The sequence below is a fragment of the Dasypus novemcinctus genome, chromosome 9, assembly GCF_030445035.2.
Source record: "Dasypus novemcinctus isolate mDasNov1 chromosome 9, mDasNov1.1.hap2, whole genome shotgun sequence".
In the NCBI taxonomy this organism is placed as follows: Eukaryota; Metazoa; Chordata; class Mammalia; order Cingulata; family Dasypodidae; genus Dasypus; species Dasypus novemcinctus.
The window spans coordinates 114,504,604-114,523,438 of record NC_080681.1 but is presented as its reverse complement, the minus strand read 5'-3'; the positions used below and the strand labels follow the sequence as shown (position 1 = coordinate 114,523,438).

Genomic DNA, 18,835 nt, shown 5'->3' with positions numbered 1-18,835 from the left:
GGTGGGGAGACAGGCTCTGTGCTGGGCGAGGTGAATGCCGCAGGGAGCAGCACAACTCCCGCCCCCTACCCCTGAGCGCTTGGCACACACTAGCAGGGACGCAGACATTAATCAAATAATTACACAAATCATTAATTGAGTGCATTTGTCCCAAGTGCTATTAAGAAGAAATACAGGGATTCAAGAAATTGTCTTAACAGGGATAGGGGAAGAGCTTAGTCCAGGAATTGAGGCAGACATGCTTGGGAAAGTGGCTTGCTGGTGCTTGTGGGAGGGCATACAGTTGGAAAACAGACAGCTATAGATACAGCTCTAAATAAATATACTCTTTTACATTATTGTTTGCTTGCTAAAGGTTTATATTTGATTTATAGAAGTAATATATTATCTATACTGTAGTTTATATTATTTGCATTTTTTTGCTTTCCATGAGCACCTCACCTTTAGTTTATAAAGCACTTGTTCCTTCTTCACCTCTTTGGCTCCTCACCCTGCCCTCCGGGAGGCGGGAAGCCCAGGACACTGCTCATCTGTTTAATGGAAAGAGCTTGGGCTTTGGGGTCAGACAGCCTTGAGGCGTGGTCTCAGGCCCATAACTAACCTGCTCCCTGACCCTCTGCATGCCTCTCTCCGTCCCTGATTTTCCATCTTCCCAGCAGTTAACCTGGACCAGATCAGTGGTCCCCACCCATCATTCAGGGGACCTATGGAGTCCTGCTGCCAGCTTCCTGTTAGACAGCTGCAAAATGAAAAAATAAAATACAACAGTCAGAGTTGTTTTGTTAATAACACTGAAGGGAAGTAAGGGAAGTAGCTGTCTTTTAGTCTGACATAAATTATATTTTCCTTTGGCTGCTCAAGCAAATACCATGAAATGGGCGGGGTTAATCAATGAGAATGTTTTCGCTCACTCTTTCGAGGTGAGGAAAAAGTCCAGATCCAGGCATCATCCAGCCTAAGGCTGCCTTAGCCTGGCACGTGGCGTTGTCTCCTGTGCTCTCCCTTCTCTTCCGGGTTCCCCTGCGGTTCGGCTTCCTGCAGCCCCCTCTGACTTTCTCTCTCTGTGTGAGTCTCATTCCGCTCATAAAGGGCTCCAGTAATAGGGTTACAACCCACTCTGTTGGAGGTGGGACACTCCTTTACTGAAAGAGCCGCATCAGAAGGTCCAGAGGAGTGGGTCAGGTTCAAGAACATGTTTTTCTGGGGAACATACAGCTCTAAACCACCACGGTGTCTACCTTTTTTTTATGTTAAAATGCCCTTTATTTAGAGAAATGATAACAGGTTCGTAATGTAGTCTTTTTTTAACCCCTTGATTCGAGGGGCTAATTTACCCCCAAGGGTGGTCTAGCGCTGGTTTCCACTCCCATTGCCTCTGCCTCAGGGGGACCCTTTGAGTGACCCCAACCCCTCCCTCCGGCAGGGTCCACCCGCCGCTACCAGGTGAACGCCGTGCACACCAGCAAGGCCTGCAACGTCATCAGCAAGTACACAGCCTTTGTGCCCGTGGACGTGAGCCAGAGCCGGTACCTGCCCACCATGGTGGAGTACCCCAACTCCGGTACGGTGGGTGGGTGGCCAGGGCACTCCTGAGGGCTGGAGGAGGGGCTGCTGCGATAGAAGTAGCTCAGACCTGCAGAGAGAGCTGCGAGGAAGGGCCTGGAAGCAGAAAGGCCCGAGCAGGCATGGCCGGCTGCCCTGGCGCGAGGGGGGCACATGGCACCCCCCCACACACAGCCTGCAGAATGGTGTGAAACCCTCCCACTCCTTTTTACCCACCAAATGAAAATGATTTTATTGCATTTTTCCAATTGGGCCAATGCTATGTGCACATTGTAGAAAATTCCTAACTACAGAAAAATATAAAATAAATAAAAATGCCTGGGACTGGCAGTCATCCAGAAATGATTAACACCTTTGTCCCTAGCTGTAGGACTGACAGCCCTTCCAGACTTCTCTCTATGGGATGTCTACATATAGAGAACTCAAAAGACATGATTACATCATTTACATAGATAGGATCATACCAATATGTGCTGTATTTTACAAAATACAGGTGTGGAAACTACCTTTCCTTGAAGATGAAGCTATATCATCATTTGAATGGCTTCACTGTATTCCACTACAGAGAGATAACCATATCACAATAATGACCAGTTAGGTACTGTTCCAAAGCACTTTGCATACATTAAATCATTTAATCCTCAAAGCAGCTTTGCAAAGCAGATGTTCACCCCATTTTTCCAATGAGGGAAAAGAAACAGAGAGGAGTTAAGTTACTGCCCAAGAACACCCAGCCTGGGAAGGGCAGAGCCAAACTTTAAATCAGTGGCCTGGCTCTACCCACTGCTCTCAACTGCCCCTTAAGATTTGTCACAGTTTATTTAGCCAGTCCCCATTATTAGACCTTTTATCTATTCCTTGTGATTATTTTAAATGATGCTGCAAGGAACATCTTTGGTGCCTTTCTGACCAACTCCTCAGGCTAAATCACTCTTAGAAGCAGGCTTGCACTGTCCAGGGTATGGCCATTTAAAATTGTGATGTATGTTAGCAAACTGACCCCTGCGCCAAAGGTTGTTCCACCGCCCACTCCTGCCAACAGTCCATATGGTGTATCTTTCTAAACTCTACCGGCCTAATAGGTGAGAAAAGAATCTCCAGGGATATTTCTTTAATTTTCTCATCTGGAAGCTACAACACATTCCATATGTTTATGAATTAGTCATGCTTTTACTTTTCTGACTTACATCTCCTGTCCTTTGTGTCTTCCTTTTTTAGCAGACCTCCTGAAATAATTGTGTTTGGAAACAAAAAGGGCCCCTTCTTCATTCCACCTGCTCCCCTTTCCTTATCTATGGTACCAAAATAATCATCAGCCCACCCCCCTCAGCTGTTCCCCTTTCAGGCTTTAGCCAGAAACTCACTGCATGGGCTGCTGCCCCATAGAGCATTTTAATAATCGGCTTTGCCACAGTATCTCTCCCTTCTCCTTTCTGGCTGTCACTGCTAGCATCTGTAGCCACAGCCTGGGAGGTTCAGGATCTGACCCATATTTTAACCGAGGTCCCAGAGCTCCCCAGGATCTGAAACAGCACTTTCCAAAGTGTGTTCCAGGAAACTTGCACCCTAGTTCTGTGTCCTTTTAATAGCCATTCAGCACCAAAATAGGAAGCACCAGATTAGGAAACACTGCATTAAATAAAATGTAAAAGCTTTCTTTACTACAGGACTTCTCAGAGCCTTTAGTACATCGATGTATATTAAGAGGCTCTGAGAATGTAGCTTTTCCAAAACTTATTTCCCAACAGAATCTGTTTTTAAAGAGCAGTTTACAGAACCAATGTTCTCAGAGAGTGGGATTCCCCAGAACACACCTTAGGGTACCATAGCTCCATCTCTCTTCCTCCTGACCTCCACTGGTCATGTGGGAGGGGAAACTGGGTCTCTGAGACAGCAAACTGGGAGAGAAGAAGAATGGGGTGTTCCTGAGAAAACCAGCCTTTTAGCTGGACAGCACTGCTGCTGTAATATCTACCCAGCAAGATAGCTATTATTACCCCCGTTATCCAGATAAGGAAACTGAGGCCTGGAGTGGTTAAGCACCAGATCCAGCTAGCAAGAGATGGGACTCGGGGCAAATCAGGGCTTCTGACTCCAGAGCTCATGGTCTTGCCTTCCTGCCTTCCTGCCTGTGGCTAATTAACAGATTGGAGCCAGAATCACCCCTATGATTCTTGGGCCTGGACAAAGGACCAGCACGTTCGTACCATTCTGACCTCTTCTCTTTGTACTCCATGAAGGTGCTACGTCACGGATGAGCAGCTATCCGGCCCTGGCCCGACAGCTGAGGACCACCTCTGCCAGCCTCGGACGATCCCAGACCATGCTTGGTGAAGACTCGGCAGCAGGGGATGGCAAATATCAGAACCTAAGTAAGAACCGCCTCCGTCATGTGCAGATGCTGCGGCCATGAAGTCTGGGGCCCTCCTGTCCGAGGCTCCAGGTGGCCTCTGAGTTTGCTCTCTGGGCCCTTGGGCAGGGCCAGGGCCCGGCCAGACGTACCAGGCTCTCTGAGGCCTGACCTGGGCCCAGGCACTCAGCAAGGCCCCAGCATGTTACCCTTAATCCGAGAGCTCCGGGGAGCCAGAGAGCAGCACCGCCTCCCCACCCACCTGCCCACACCAACCCCGCACATCTCCCCTTTCAAGGTCCGCCATCCCCCATGGCTGTTCCTTACACCAACCTCTGAGTCCTCCCAGGCACCAAATGCCAGGGAACCTGATAAACATGGAAAACAACGAAGGGCAGAGAGGCGGTTCCATCTGTTCAGGTTCCACCATCTGCCTCTTTCAGGATTCCCAACAGCTTGCTTTCAGCCGTCACCTGATTTCATTGCGCGGCAACTTGGGTCCAGGACAATCCTTGAGCCCTGATTTGATCTTTCAGCTGCCTCAAGCCCCTGGCCTTGCTCTCATTCATTTAACCCTTTGTGCCCTGAGTGTATGTGTGTCTTTCTGTCTCTTGAAAGACAGCTTTACTGCTGCACTGATCCTAACCCCTTTCCTGGTGCCCTCACATGTGCACCGAGGGGCTCCTGCTTTCTGGGTATGCTTAGGAAGAGGTCCCACCTGGCCACCAGCTCGACCACTGAGATCATAAAAAAGTTTCACCCGAGGCACTAGAAAGTTCTGACAGCTTTCGATGGATTTAAAAGGAACCCTGTGTGAGGGGCTGGAAACCCAGAATTCTTCAGAATTTACTCGTTCTGCCAGCTTCCTGGTCCCTCCAAACCTGGGGGGAACTGCTCTACCCCTGAGCCAAGCTGAGCTTCCTGTCCACAGGCCATTTCCAGTTCCTCCTCGGCTCTTGGTGTAACCCCTGGCTTCCATCAAAATTAAAATCCCTCCCTTTCAGTTATCCTCTGATGCACATGTCTCTAACTTCTAAAATTTCAGCCTACTTTGAACGTCTTGCTCCTTCAGGATGACAATGGCTAACACTTCCTGAGAGGTTTCTTTGTACTAGGCACTATTCTAATTATCAATGTCACCTCAAACCACCTAAAGGAATTTTTTTTTCCACATTAGAAGATGAGGAAACAGACTCAGAGAGGTTAAGTGATTTCCCCAAGGTCACACAGCTAGTGGGTAGTGGAGTCAAGATTTGAACCCAAGCAGCTCCTGGGTCCAGAGCCCACAAGAATTATCGCCATGATTTTTGCCTCCTGGTTGCTTCTGTCATTCAATTATTCAGTCTTTAGTTCACTCTCATGCTGTCCCTGAGCACCCAGAGACAAACAGAGCTCACCTTGAGGCTCACAGGGCTAAGGGTCTCATGGGGAGACAGAGGCTTTGATGAACATGTTTGTGCATGAAGCATCTCCATAATTTGGGTTATTCCCTTAGAGTGGATTGTCCCAACACTCTCTGGCCCATGGAATACTCATCATAGTAATAATCACCTTGACTAAGCATTTCAAACAAAGTAAATTGGATTACTGTTCCCATTTTACAGATGGGGAAACTGAAGCTCAGAGCCTTCTGACAAGCCAGCGCCCTTGTCTGGCATGGGTTGGCATGAGCCCCACTCCCCTTCCACCAATTCCCAGGCCCCTGACCCACCCCTGCTTCCCTGCTGGCTCTGTGGCTCAGGGCTGTGACCACCAGGAATGAAACACTCTCTGTGTAGTATCTCACTTCATCCTCAAAACAACTCTGTGAGCTAGTACTATTATCCCGTTTGCCATCAAAACGTATAAAGGAAGTAACTTTCCCAAGGCTGCCCAGCTAGTCAACAGGGGCACCGGGATTCAAGAGTCAGGCTTGTCTGACTCTTAGGGTCAGGCAGTGGTGGTATCTTTGGGAGATGAAGACCTCTCCAAACAGGGATGGAAATCGTGACTGTGTCCTCTACCCCCAGGAGCCGAATTCGGGCCACCACTCTCCTGGGAAGGTAGGAGGCAAGAAGGGAGGGGCGGGCCCAGCCTCATCAGCTTCCTCTGTCTTAGATGTGGGGGAGAGTCCCACTGCTTTCGCCAACGAGACCGTGTCCTCTGGCCGCGAGAAGCATGTTGCTCCTGAAGGTGAGTGGGCAGGCGGTGCCACCCACCTGATGGCGATGGTGATTGGTCCTTGGGTCAGGAGAGGACTTAACACACCAACGGAGTCTTTGGCACTTCATTTATTCCTCCAAGCCTCCCTGTGAATGGGTAATGGAATTACCCCTGATTTAAAGATGAGGAAACTGAGACTCAGAGAGGTGAAGTGACTTGCCCAAGGCTACACAGCAAGTCGGTGACAGAGCCAGGCCTGCAGTCAGGCCTTCCCATTCCCAGCGGAGGGACCATTCTACCTCCCAGAATCTTACTGCAACTCGCCAGGGAGGTAAACTTGATGTCCCCATTTGGGGATGAGGGAGGCTTACAGGAGCTGTCACGGCCCTCACAGGTAACCTTCCAGAAGATGCCAGGGGCCCACTTGACAAGGACACTTAGAGGCCAGTTTCTTACACATGAGCCCCCCCATTTCACTCCTCCCCTACCAGCTGGATCAGAAACAGTCCTGCAGCCCAGTGGGTTGGCTCCTACTCCTAGGGGCATAGGGGTACAGGCAAGCCCCTGCCCCTCTCTGGGCCCTGTTTCCCCAGCTGGACAGTGAGCAGTGGACCAGGGTCATCTGTCAGGCCTCAGCTCTGACATTCTGTGGCTCTCCAGTTTCCCTATACAGTCTGGCCACCAATACCTCCTCTTCCATGAAGACCTCCAAGACTCTCTTTGGGTCCAGGTAAGTGGGGTTTCCTGCGAAGGTATGCCCCCTCCCACCTCCCGTCTTCCTGAGGCTGTCTGGCTTGGAATACCCACCCTGATGTTTAGACAAAATAAATGATAGGGCACAATTTGAAGGGTGCTGAGAAGGTCCCCGACCCAGAGATGTCAGTCTCCTAGGTAAGGCACTGCCGGAAGGCCCCACTATATTTCATCCCCCACACTTCTATGGCCTCGCTTCAATGCAAATACCCCTGGGAGGGCCAGCGTAGGACTCCCCTGACCATGGACGTGGCAAGAAGACAATATCAAAAGAGAGTCATGCAAAGACGACTAGCCTGACTCCTAGTTTTGCTCTGGGCCTCAGTTTCCCTATCTGTCAAATTAGGAGATTGGAAGAGGCCATCTGTTGGATCCCCTCTGGCCCTGCCTTTCAGAGGCCCCTGGGTGGGCATGGGGGTGGGAAGGCCAGGGACGTCGTGGCCACTCTTCCCCGGCTCCGCCGCACAGGCTGGCCCTCCAGAAGTCCAGGCTGCTGACACGAGCCGCCAGGGGCTTCCTGAGCAAGCCACTGACCAAGGCTCCAGAGTCAACGTCGGCGAGCCAGAGCTTCGACTACGTACCCCTGGTGAGTGCCCCAGACTCCAGGCCTCAGCCCCCACCCCACTCAGCTGCGGGGTCCACCTGAGCCTCCCACCTCCCCTCCCCACCGCTCAACAAAGGGCACAAGGCTTGGTCTGGGAGCTCAGATCCCCTGAGTAGTGGAGCTTCTAGAGCTCTCCTCCCAAGTAGCCCGCAGGGCAGAGGAGTATGCAGGGGCCCACCCCATCCCCCAGGGTCCAGGGCTGTGGCCAGAAGCCAGCATCAGGAAATTCTCTGCAACCTGCTGTCTTCACTTTAAAAATTCACAGGAATTTTGCATTCTACTCCGCCATCTATGTGTGTCTGCTCTTCAATATATAAAAATAAGCCTTGAAATGACTCACAAACGAATAAAATTAACACCCCAGGGGCGCGCATCACGCTTAGCACGTGGCCCTGCAGATGTCCTGGCATGCCGCGGTGGGGCGAGAAGCCCAGGGCTGGCGTGAGTGTCTCTGATGGGGTGAGCAGGGGTGCCTCACCCTGCCGCAGGGAACTCAGCAGGGCTGGGGACCCCATGGGTGCTCAGAGGGCACCCTCCGAGCTTCAGTGAGCAGGCCGGTCCCTGCACACAGCGGTGCAGAGTGTCATTTGGAATTTCTAAATACAAAACAGAGGATGAAAGCAGTCATTCCCTCAACAAGTATTTATTGCATCAGGCACTGTGCTAAGCCCTGGGGAAACAACCTTGAACTGCATAAATGCAGTTCCTGCCCCTGGGGACTAGGCATCCAGGTGATGCTGAGAAGGAACCAGGCCATAGGAATCCTTGGGAGCTGTGATAGCAGAGGTCCTGTTTGGGGGTGGAGGGGGTGGACACCTCAGCCAGGCTTGGGGGGGAGGGGGGACAAGCATGGCTTCCTGAAGGACATTAAGTCAAAGCCTGAAGGATGAGAAGTTACAACCAAAGGCTTAGAGAGGAGAGCCAGCGAGCTCGGCAGCCGGAGAGCAGAGTCTGAAGGTGCAGGTGCTGTGGATGAACCAGGGCCAGATCGTGCAGGGCTTTGAAAATAAATTTTGTAAAGCCACTTATTCTCAGAGACAAATGGAGCCTAGCAAATGGATTTAAACCGATGACTGATAGGATCTACACCCCACGACATAGATTCATTCTATGATTGGATTGGGCCGGGGTGGAAAGTAGAGGCCAGGATAGCAGGAGGAGGCAGATGGCAGATTCCAGAGCTATTTTGACAGCAGACCTGCTGGGACGAGGAGACTGACAGGTGTGGAGGGGGGAAGAGGGACGTGTGCTGCCCAGAGTCAGGAGGACAGAGTGGACAGTGCCGAGCCGGGCCTACGCAGGAAGTGAGGCAGGTTTGGAGTGAAGATGTTGCGCTGGGCTGGGCAAGTGTGGACCTCAAAGTGCCTGTGGGATGAAGGATGCAAAGGCCCGGGTGGCGTTTACCAGCATCAGCAATCAGCAGATCCCCCAGGCAGGGTGTGGAGGCGGGAGGTGAAGGGTGGGCTTCGTGGCTCCAGGTTCCGCGGGACCTGGGGCTCCAAGGCTGGAAAGCCCACTGAGGGGCTCCCCCGCCACAGGTGTCTCTGCAGCTGGCCTCCGGGGCCTTCCTGCTGAACCACGCCTTCTGCGAGGCCATCCGCATCCCCATGGAGAAGCTGAAGTGGACCTCACCCTTCACTTGCCACCGAGTGTCCCTCACCACCCGCCAGCCCGAGTCCAAGAGCCCGGGCCCCCAGCTGCGCGGCAGCCCCTCGCCTCGGCACTCCTGTGACGGCTTCTCCCCGGAGCCCCCGGCCGAGGGTAAGGCGGGCCCGGAGCCGTGGGCCGCAGTGGAGCACACGGGGAAGCTGTGGGCCACGGTGGTGGCGCTGGCGTGGCTGGAGCACAGCTCGGCCTCCTACTTCATCGAGTGGGAGCTGGTGGCCGCCAAGGCCAACTCGTGGCTGGAGCAGCAGGAGGTGCCCGAGGACCGCACCCGGGGCACGCTCAAGGCCGCCGCCCGCCAGCTCTTCGTGCTCCTGCGGCACTGGGACGAGAACCTCGAGTTCAACATGCTGTGCTATAACCCGAATTATGTGTAGTGGTGGGAGAGCGGGGGCTGGGGCGAAGAGGAGGAGAAGGGGGCACTCGGGCCTGGTGGGGGATGCTTCTGCAGCTGTCGTCAATACATCGGTTGCTAGAAAGAGCCCTGGACTGGCAGTCAGGAGGCCTGAGTTCAATCCCAAGGTTGCTACCACCCAGCTGGGCAACTTTAGGCCAGCCCCCACCCCTGGGCCTCAATTTCCCCATCTGTCAAATAAGAGGGGGAGGCAAAGGAGTTGGACTATATCCCTAGGTGGCTCAAAGGCTCCTTCCTGCCTAGACATTGGGGATTTTGTTTCTGATGTTTCGGGGTTTCCTCATTCTAGGGGAGCAGGGAGGGGAGAATGCAATTTCGACTGGAGTGCGCCCGGAGGGCATGGGAGAAAAGCAGCAACGCCTCCCTCAAAAAAAAAAAAAAAAGGTGGAGCTGGGAATCCAGCAACTACCAGTAAAGGCCCAGAGGACCACCCCTCCCTGGCACTGTGGGATGGGGGCAGGCCCTCGTCTTCATGGTGCCAGCACAGGACCCCTAAATCTCATAAACCAGTTACAGACCCATCTTCCCCAACACTTTATAGGAGTCCCCTGGAGGGGCTTTTGGGCAGGGCGGGGGCGCTCGGAACCTCCCTTATACACTTAGCCTTCAGCTGCAGATTATTTGTGACTTCCTAGCTAAGAAGAGGAGGTGGGCAGCACAAGGGGAGACCCCCTGCAGGCCAAAGTGCTCGATTTAAGCTGCAGTTTGTGAAAAAAATATATTCAAGAGAAAAGACATTATCCCAGAAGCCAGTGAAGAAACCAGATACGGTTTTTAATAATTTACACACTTTCAGGAATTGTGTAAAGGGAAGAAACTCCATCCACTTTGCTGAGGGGCTAGAGAGGCACCTCCCCGTAAGCTGCATTCTGGGGTAGTGGGGGGTCCTCTCTGGCTCCGCCACATTGTGGGATAGAAGGGCTTTCTTTGCCACAGAGAACTTCTTTGCTCTTGGCCGCAGTGTGTTTGGGGGTGCGGCTTTGGCTGAGAGGAGTGATTGGTTTGGTGACATGAAAGAATCCTGACGCTTCAAAGCAGGGAGCCCCTGGGGGCCTCCCCCTCTCAGGCTGCCATGTGATGCCCACATGTGATATTGGTGCCCGGCCTGATGCCCATCCCTGCCGGGTCACCTCGGCCCTGCAGGCTTTCTTGGTAGTGGGTCTGGACCTCCCTGGGGAGCCCCAGCAGCTCGGGGCCCCGGGCTGAATCCCGACACCCCCTCTCGCCAAGGTCTCGGCTCTCTCCTCTGGGCTGTTCCTGAAAAGGTCCTCTAGGCCCCAAGGCCTGGCACAGAGTCCCAGCGGTGGCCCCGTCGGGCGGCCCGGAGGGCCTCCAGGGATCCCGGCTACCACGCGGGCCGTGCCCCCGCCTCACAAGGAATCGGGGGTGGCCCAGCAAAATGTCCACCCGGTGGGAAGGGAGAAGAGGCCCGGGCACGACGTAGTATCCCCCCCACCTTAGCCCGCCCCCACGACATGGCCCTGCCCCTGCAACGCTGCAAAGCCTGCGGGAGGGGCTCTCGCTGCACAGCGAGTGCTTTTAGGACTGTCAGAAGCCAGGGAAGGGGCGGAAGGCCTTGAACTCCTTCTGCTGCCTCACTCACTCCAGACGTCCCCCTTGGGAGGACAACCAGGCAGTCGCCCGAGGCCCTCGTGGCCCCAGGCAGGGCAGGAGGCCGGTCTGGGGTGTTGGTGGGGCTGGGATATGGCCTTTAGGCTCTTGCTTGAGGACTCGGGGACAGGTGTGAAGAGAGCCATGCCATCTCCCCACATGCCCCTTGCCCTCTGCGTCCCCACAGCACCTCCTCGGCTCAGCAGCACCCCCTGCAGGGCAAGAGCAGCCGGGGACATCCTCCTCTCGGCCCTCCGTGGAGGGGAGCATGGTCAGGCGGAGAGGTGGTGTGCCTGCATTCAGCCTTGGCCTCGGCCCGGGTTTGGATGCCCCAGAGCTGAGGCTTCCTCCTGCTCTGAAATGCCACAATTCTTGGCCCCAGATGGTCCCCCCTTAGTGAAAATGGACTTGCTCTAGTTGTGTGACCTTGAAGAAGCCTCTTACACTCTCTGGGCCTCTTTCCTCTTACATGGCCAGGCCGGCCTGGGCTGCCCACCCCCCCAGTGGGCCTGATTCTGGGTCTCCAGGCCTCAGTGCAGCTCGAGGCCACCCAGCCCCTGCCTGGTGTGGAGCTCACAAGATCGGCCAGGCTGATGCTGCCGGATGGTCGAAGAAGTAACTGAGAAACCCGGGGGGGCGGGGTGCAAATGCCCCCCTTCTCCAGGGCAAACTCCTCAGCCCCTGCCCCTGCAGCTGTGGGGGGAGCTCTGCAATGAGTTGGATGCACAAGCAAATCGCTGCTCTCCACAGCCCTGGAGCCCCAGGCCAGCACCCTAGGTGCAGAGGACCAAATCCTCACTGATTTCAAATAACCCAAGGGCTTGGGGAGGGGGTGTCTGGACAAGAGACGTGTTTTTAAAGATCTTTGCCGGTATTGAGACGCCACATAGCCTCGGGAACCTGCTACCAGGATTGCCAAGCAGAAAAGACCTAAGGGATAGCATTAAGGAAAAGGAAAGAAGGTGATCAGCGCAGACACGGATGCCAAAGAGGTCCAAGGCTCTCACAAGGGGGAAGCATTGCCCCTGCAATCTGGTTTGATCTGGATTCATCTGGAATAACTCGTTACCAGCTCTTGCTTTCTAGGTCATGCAAAGGGACTTTTCCACCCTACACTTGCTGAAGAATTAGGAGAGTACAGATAGATGCCTGATGACACTGTCCAACAAAGATCAGCCTCCGAGCTGCTACTATCAGGAAGAACTCTGAGCCGAAAGTCGAGAAAGCTAAGTGTTGATCCCAGTTCTGCCAACAGTGTGCTGGGTGACTTTAGGCAAGTGGTTCACTTTCTCTGGGTCCCCATTTCATTTTTTGTAGAATGATGAGGTTCCTCAGGTGAGATGTGAATAGGTGATTCACAAGACACAGTTCTGTGGATAAGGAGGTCAGGGAAACTCTAGGAAAGCAAGTGTCCTTAGGTCAGAAAGTCCCAGACCCAGAAATATATTAATATATTAACATCCAATGATAAAACTCACAGCCCTAACCAGGCTCCTCAGCTGGGGAAATGCTGGACTTGGAAAATCTCCCTGATGTCTCTTTCAGCACTGATATTCAAAAAGCAATGATTGAGTGCCTCCTGTATGCCAGGCCCTGTGCCTGGTGCTGGGGTTCCAGAGTGAACTTACCAGGTGCTGTCCCTGGTCTTTTGGAGCTGGTAGAGAAGCATTCGCAGAGAATCTACTCCATAAACCATTTCCCTACTCCCCTGCATTCAGGGTGGACTTGCCTGACCACCCCCACCCAGCCTCGTGGTCCTGCCCCCTGTGGCTGGGGCCTCGGCCTACCACTCTCTAGGCACCATTCACACTGAGGGCCAACCCCCGAGCCATCAGAGCCTCATTTTAGGTTTGGGTAAAGCTGACTGCAACAGAACATGGTATTGCTCAGCCGGAGTGGCAGCAGCACGGGACGTGGCGAGCGCTCCCATGACAGACCACCAGCTCCAGCGCCCATGAAAACCAGGGCCCACGGGCTCAGGCAGACTCAGGATGGACTTGTAGATATGCCGCCTGCACTTGTATTTCTCCAGTCCATCCCCTAGCTGGGGGCAAAATGAATGGCATCCTAAGCTGGCACTTGCTTCACTGCTGAATGGATTAGCTGTTCCAAGACTAGTTCCTGGTGGATTTAACCTGTTCTTCAGATATTTCAGAAAGGAAGGGTTCCTTCTCCCAACTATCAGAAACGGCTTCTGGAAGTTTCATCTAAATCCTGACTTGTCCCCTGTTGGTCCTTGCCTTCATCTGAGGAAAAAGCTTCCTCCTCTTTGCCACCGTACCCCTTCTCTCTCCCCTGGCATTATCTCCAATGGGAGGGAGTGAGGAAAGTTGACCCCAACATCATTTGCAACCTGCCTCCCACCCCATAATTGGCCGCCCCATACACCTACCTGGCTGGAACCTGCATGAGACCCCAGCACTCACTGTTAGGGGGGTCCAAATGCCACCTGTCACAACTTGTCATTAGGACATCTCTAAGGAGTCCCCAGTTGCAAGTGCTCCTGCATCCTTGGTGCTCTGGGAAAGGGAAAGCATCGCTACCCCAAGGATGGGGCATGCACTCATTATCATGCACTTGGGAGGCCATTTTCTTCATCAGTCTAGCAGGGACTAGAGAAGCTAGTAGGAAAAAAAAAACAAAAACCCATGGGTGCATTGCTTAGCTGTAACATAGCACGCTCCACAGTGCCAGGGTAAAAATAACCAGGGCAGGGGTGTATGTGGCGTTTTGCAGCTGGACAATCTGATCTGCAGAGCTCTGTCCTGAGGCAGCAAGACTGGCAGCCCTGGCCCGTAACCCCCTACCCCGGAGCTCCCCAGCCTGTGTGTGCACCTGGTCCCAGCCCGTTGACTTCAGCCTCTCAGCAGCACTGCCTCCCCCAGTTACCTGACAAGGTGGGATTTCTCCTGTTCATGCTGCAAACCTCCTTGGCGCGGGGCCAGCATCTTGAGCCTCCAGCTGCTTCCTGAGGCAAAACTCCTTGTCTCGATGTGGTTGGCGTGGTGACACCCGTGGTGTAGTTTCTCTATTTGCCCCGGTGGCTTTGGCTCAAGTGGCATGGCCGGTGCTTGTCCCCTCAGAGCCTCAAGTGCCTACACCGCGCTGCCCCGTCCCTGCGCCCACTCACTCATGATGTCCCACAGTGCCTGGGACACTTCCTTATCCTGGAATACACATTGCCTTCTTGTCCGGTAGCCAGTGATGGAGATGTTGTGGAAGACCCGATGTCGGACATCTAGTGTCCATCAACAATTAGCAACTCGTACCCTGGGGCTGTGTGTATGTTTTCAAAGGAATGGCTTATCTGTAAATGGTACCACTGTTCTCTTATAGGCTTTTAGCTCATAAAACCCGTTTGTTGAACCTGACAATGTGACAAAATTATACTTGTGTCTGCTCTTTTGGTCTCAAAGTCAACATCTGGCTTTCAAACTAGTGGCTCTGTCATCTGTTTGCCTCACTTAGCACGATCACATCTGACTTATTTTGGGTTCCCCCTAGACTACCCAACCATCCTGGTCTGCCAGGGACAAGGGGGTGGGGGGGAGTGTTTTCCAAGATATGGGACTTTTAGTTTTAAAACTAGGACAGTCCCAGGAAAATCGAGAAGCGTTGGTCACCCTAGTTCCCCCAGAAGCAGAGCCTGAGATAAGGGTTCAAGTACAAATAGTTTATTTGGGTGACCCCAGAAAGCACAGTTAGGGAAGTACAGAAGTGGAACAGGGACACAAAGGACTCTAATAAAGGGACTGCTACTAAGGAGGTGACAGCTCTGGCGTGGACCTTCATCCCACTGGGGAACTTGGAGACAGCAGGGACAACGCACCTCAAAGTCATCCCCCCAAGGAATGAAGAAATGGGGTGAGTGTACACCAGCTCCTCTTAGCCAGGGGCCGGGGCCCTGCCAGGGCGTTCCCTCTTGGCACTTCGGGCTCCACAGGGGCACCCATGGAGCAGGCTCCTCCTGCAGCCGAGAGCGCCCAGGCAAAGCAATGCCGGCGCTGGCAGCTGGGAGCGGGCGCACGAGCACCGACCCAAAACCAGCTGAAGGGCCGTGAGCAAGGCCCTGACAGCGACTGCTGAATCGCTCTCGGAGCTTCTTTCCACATTCCAGGTTTTTTTTTTCGGAATCAATTAGTGATCACAAAATACATTTATTTGAAAATCATCACCAGCTTCCTGTCTTGGGACCCACATGGACTGACCCAAAAACCACACATAAGGTTCATTTTGGAAATCCTTTACCAGCTTATCTTACTTCCTCAAAACTCTTTGCAGATTTCAGGAAATCTGAAATCTGTCTAAAATGGGAATCCCCAAAAAGGCCAGAACCAGTCCTCCAGTGTGCTAACAGGCCCTAGTCGGAACAATTAGAGGAGCCAACAGGCTGAGACTGAAAAAGTCAACAAACAGCCGGCAGCCACGGGCACGGCTCTGCTAAGCTGGGCAGCAGGCTTTCACTGGGATGGAAAAGCCCCTCCGCCTCTCCAAAGCTGCCTCCTCCCTTTGTGCATCTCAGAAGTGACGGTGGCTGGAAGGGTCTCCTAGCCCCTCACACCGAAGAATACACTCCAGAAATCAGGGGCTCGGGACTCTTGGGCCGTCCTAGAAGGACGGAAGGATGTGAGCCCAGCAGTTCAGGTCTCAGGGTCTCTTGGATGCTCTGTCCTAGGAGAGCCAGGTCCCTCCCCACCCTGCCCCTCCTGGGAAACCCACGCTCCCGTGGGCTCAGTTAATCGTGTGTCCCAGCCCGAGATGGAGAGGAACCCCACAACGAGTCCCAGCCTAGCTCTGCCAAGGCCTCTTGCTCTGAAATCAAGCAGCAGTTGCCCTCACTGCTCTCTGGGTATCGCCTAGAATCTCCCTGTCAGGAGTTCCTCCTGGAAGCATCTAGACCACCCACCCAAAGATCCAGGGCCATGGAGGAGGGAAAAGGCACAGGTCCACTGCGACACAGTGAGACATGGGTATCGGGGTAGGCACCTGTTTGGAGAGGGGGCCTCTCTTCACCTGAACACTCCTAAGAGGGGCCACCCCCAACACCTGGGCCCCAGAAAGAACTAGGGAGAAAGGCTCTCAGCCATCCCCCACCTGCCCGACCTCCAAGATGCCACATCCTCCAGACTGCAAAGACGGACCCTCCCAGGCACTGACCCAGCCCCTGTCTAGCCTTCATTCCTGGCTTCAGAAACCAGGGCTTCCCCAGAGCGGAACACCAGGGTCTGTTGGCACAAATCGCCTTGGCACTGGGCCTGCGGTGCTATTCTGACACCTTCCAGCAGAGGGCGCTGAGGGCATGCACTGCCCTCCCCGCCCAGGGCTCGATGATAAGACATTTGGGAAAGAGCAGCTGGGATGAAGGGAGGCTTCGGAAGCTATTCCTGTCCCCTGTCAACAGCCTTTCTTCTCTGCTAAAAACGGGTGATTCGTGATGGCTAGGAAGCCCACTGAAAGGCTGCGCTGGTGACGGACTCGCCCGTGTGTCTGGACTCACCTGGGTCCCTCCCTGTGCTGCCCACGCCTACTCTTCTCCTGCAGTTAGTTCCTTGTCCTCCTTCAGACTCTGCACAGAACTCACCTCTTTGAGGAAGCCTCCCCAGACTGCTCCCCAGCACCTTCTTGGGGGATATCTATTAGTGTATGGGGGTGGGTTCCGTCTCCCCCGTCAGGCCCGAGCTCCCAGTCCGACCTGGAGGCCTCCCCCGGGCAAGAGCTGCGTGTCCCTCGTCAGACTGACGGCTCTGCAGGGGCAGGATGTGCCCTCCTTCAGCAGGTGAGCGGTTTTCCAAAATGGGGCGGTCTCCTCCTTCCTTGGGGCAACCCTTCTGTGGCTTCTACAGCCCCTATTTTAGCACTTATGGGCTCTATCCACAGTTGGTGATCAGTTTGGGGGCAGCCCTCCTCCCTACTCTCCCAAGGGGAGGTCCCATTGAGGTTTGAAGATTAGGGAAGATGGAATTTTGTCAGGCGAAAGGTCACCAGTGGGAAAGGCGAACTGAAAGGGGACAGGCAAAACGTGCAGTGACTGCAGAGAGCAGCCCCTCATCTGGGCCACACCTTCCCCCTGCCACCGCGGGGCCTCCACCCCACCCCCTCTGGCACCCAACTGCTGCCTCCTCACTGCTCACCTGTACTACTTGTCACGGGTCTCCTTGCCTCCAGGCTGGCCCCTTCACAGCCAGCCTCCACAGTGCAGCCTGAGGACGCCCTCAGTGGCTCCCTGTTGCCTACAGAGGGACGTCAAACTCTTCACCTGACATCAAGGTCCTTCACCATCTCGCCCAACCTAGATTCCCATCAATTTCACTTCCTGTCTGTCCCCCAAGGTTCATTCATTCAAGAATTATGAATTGAGTGACCTACTAAATGCCAGGCCCTCTTCCAGGCTTCTGGGGACATAGCAACGAACAAAACAAAGTGCCCTCTTGGGGATGAAGTTCTAGTGGAAAGAGACCAACAGGAAATACAAAATCAAGTAAATATATACTAAGGTAAAAGGCAATAGGACAGAAAAATGAAATAGCATCGGGGTAGAGAGCTTGAGGGAGGATGGTAATTGATCTAGGGTGGTTAGAGAAGCCCTCCTGACAAAGTCAGAGAACCAGATCCTCAGGGTCCCCCAAACAAGTGGCCCTCCCTCCCCTAATTCATGTCTTTGCCCTGTTCCCTCTGCTCATGAGAGATGTTTCCCAAGGACAAATGCCTGTCACCCTTCAAAGCTCAGAGCAGAGCCCACCTCCTCCAGAAACCTTCTCTGATCTGCATCCCCGAGGCAGACTGGACCTGTCCTGCCTCTGCTCCTGCATCCTGTTGTCTGTATCCTAGGTAATGGCTGTTATGTTAGGAGCACTTCTCAGGGGTACTTCCAGGCTAGGGGGCCCAGTGTCTCCCCCATCAGATGATGTGCGACGTGAAAGCAGAGCCTGGGCCTGGTCATCTCCAGCCCACTGCAGTGTCCAGGGCAGCCTGGCTGCTCAGGAAGTGTATGCTAAAGTGCAAGGTTAGAGGATGACCCAAGCAGTGAAAACATCTGGAAGTTACTTACAGAGTCCTAAATGCCACGGATGATTGTAACGATTTTTCCATGGATTCATCTTATTTCTTGTTCATAGCCCTTATGAAGCATCATTTCAGTGTTACAGGTGAGGAGGTTTAGAGGCACTAAGTAAACTGCCCGAGGTCACCCCGCTAGAAACTGGTGAGGGGCAGATTTCAGACCCAGGCCCGCCCAACTCTGGGGCCGGTTCTCTTTACTTCAGGGGATTTGTGCATTCATTCACTCCACGAAAGTTTACTGAGCACTGGGTGCCAGGCACCACCAGGCCCGGCTAAATGGGGCGAGCAGGGGTGGAAAAGGGGAGCATGTTACTGAGTTTTCACTTTTTCTTGAGTTGCAAGAGGAACTGCTCTTCCCTGCTCAGCTGCTGAGACTGCAGGCTCACTCCCCCTTGCCCACCAGGGCCCCTCCTCCACACCCCAACCCTAAAAGCCCAGTCCTTCCCGTCCCTCTCCAGGGAAGCAACCAAGGACCAGGAGCCTCAAGGCACAGGAGAATCAAGGCAGAAGCCTTCGCTTTTTCTCCCCTATGTCCCCACCAACTCCTCCCACGCCTGCCCCAAGCGGAAGCAGCTGTTGTCAAGCGTTGGCCTGGCAGCTCCTGGTCCCAGCTGCTCCTACTGTGGGTAGTCCCAGAACATCAGAGCCACAGAGTGTACTTAGAAACTTCCAA

The 18,835-nt window shown here is 53.8% G+C and overlaps 1 protein-coding gene across 3 annotated transcripts in view; it reads left to right on the top strand.

Moving 5' to 3' along the window:
- The window catches only part of VWA5B1 (von Willebrand factor A domain containing 5B1), a 72,566-nt gene extending 58,094 nt beyond the window's left edge, over positions 1-14,472 (top strand). For 2 of the 3 annotated variants that reach the window (XM_058304242.2, XM_058304243.2), the window contains 6 exons: positions 1,424-1,561; positions 3,804-3,935; positions 6,011-6,085; positions 6,716-6,785; positions 7,277-7,394; positions 8,951-14,472. In XM_058304242.2, the coding sequence (XP_058160225.1) occupies positions 1,424-1,561; positions 3,804-3,935; positions 6,011-6,085; positions 6,716-6,785; positions 7,277-7,394; positions 8,951-9,454 (1,037 nt within the window). In that variant the 3' untranslated portion in view covers positions 9,455-14,472. Of the gene's footprint in view, positions 1-1,423; positions 1,562-3,803; positions 3,936-6,010; positions 6,086-6,648; positions 6,786-7,276; positions 7,395-8,950 lie in introns of those variants that run through there. The other variant, XM_058304244.2, reaches the window with a different exon arrangement.
- Positions 14,473-18,835: the final 4,363 nt, after the last annotated feature.